The following is a 1,365-nucleotide window of genomic DNA, read 5'->3' on the forward strand; positions in this document are numbered from 1 at the left end:
AGTCCTGAAGAAAAAAATAAATAAATAAATAAAATAAATAAATAAATTAAAAAAAGCTGGAACCCTTCGGTATTTTCAATTCGTGAAGGTTTAAATAATTGTCCATGAATGTAGCACTTGTTATTTATCATTATTATTATTTTTTATGTATCTTATTTATTGATTGGTTTATTGTCAAATCGCGGGAAAAAGCTACTTTTGGTAGCTAGCTAGCTTGTGTTTCGGCCGGCCCAAAGGAACAGGAAATAGCCGGGCGGCACGCGCGCCAAGGTACCTCAAGATGCTAGTTGTTCGCCAACAACAATCCTTTATAGATGCGCAGAAAGCGCAGTTAACTTACAAACTATTCCTTCTGGAAAAAGCCCAGAAACTGCTTGAGCAAGAACTAAGAAAATTTACCAAACAGGTAATGTTTATACCGTTTTGATGATGGCACCACGTTCCTTTGTAGGTCAAATGAAGGCAATTTTTCTGCGCACCTGCTGGCTATTTCAATCATTGCCTATTGCCTAGAAATTGGGTTTTTTTTGGTGCTTGTTAAAAATGTTCATTTTAACGCTATTGTAGTTTTGTTTTCAGACATAAGTCTGATTGTGTATTAGTATCTATCTTGAAAACTACACAGACTGCACATTATTTTCGCTTTTCTTTGAGCTAATTTGAAGATCTGATATTTAATCTATGTTTTTTTTTTGTTTTTTTTTTATATACATTTTAAAAACATTTTGACCTGTTAGTCGTCTGTAAATGAGGCTCTAACTAAATGTTTAAACTTGAAGAAAAAAAACTCATCTTTTTAGCTTGGATTTTAAGTAGTTTTTACATTTCCTCATGTTTTAATATGATTTTATGACTGTTTTGTAGTGCTGTTTTTTTATTAGTATGACTGCTATTTTTGCTACTTTTTATTAATGTACAGCACTTCAAGGTGTTCTGTAGCAGGAAAAGTGCTATATAAATTAAAGTTCAATCTGAATTCTAACATTTTAGGTTATTCATGTTTGGACAATCTTAAAATTCTTCTTTTTAAAACTTACTGCACACCATTGTATACTGCCCACCTGTGGACTAACTAAAGGGTATCTAGCATTAGGAGGCTGCAGGTTGCCTGTAATGATAAGACTTATTAAAACAGCCACGGTAGTGAAGTGCAAGCAGTGTGTTTGTTGGTGCATGAGTTAATACTCTCCAAGCTTTGTTGAGATGTTTTATCTATGGTTTTCTTTATTGTCTTAACACATAAAATAATATTATTTAAACTCTCACCAATGAAAGATACAGCACTTTTAAATATCAGTCCCCACTTGGGAGTTTTTATTATGGTTGCCCCTTTTAAACTTTTAAGTTTTTGGTTTTTTTTTTAAG

General features: G+C 32.5%; 1 protein-coding gene and 1 long non-coding RNA gene across 3 annotated transcripts in view; one reads left to right on the forward strand and one right to left on the reverse strand.

Annotated features, from left to right (window-relative positions):
- Nucleotides 1-520, reverse strand: part of LOC112153261 — a 3,038-nt gene extending 2,518 nt beyond the window's left edge. The window contains exon 1 of the long non-coding RNA XR_002920478.2: nt 420-520. This is a non-coding gene — a long non-coding RNA (uncharacterized LOC112153261). The remainder of the gene's footprint in view (nt 1-419) is intronic.
- The window catches only part of LOC112153255 (tudor domain-containing protein 1), a 6,041-nt gene continuing 4,724 nt past the window's right edge, over nt 49-1,365 (forward strand). The window contains exon 1 of one of the 2 annotated variants that reach the window (XM_024283319.2): nt 49-406. In XM_024283319.2, the coding sequence (XP_024139087.1) occupies nt 281-406 (126 nt within the window). In that variant the 5' untranslated portion in view covers nt 49-280. The remainder of the gene's footprint in view (nt 407-1,365) is intronic. The other variant, XM_024283318.2, reaches the window with a different exon arrangement.

This window comes from Oryzias melastigma, linkage group LG10 (genome assembly GCF_002922805.2).
Source record: "Oryzias melastigma strain HK-1 linkage group LG10, ASM292280v2, whole genome shotgun sequence".
Classification (NCBI taxonomy): Eukaryota; Metazoa; Chordata; class Actinopteri; order Beloniformes; family Adrianichthyidae; genus Oryzias; species Oryzias melastigma.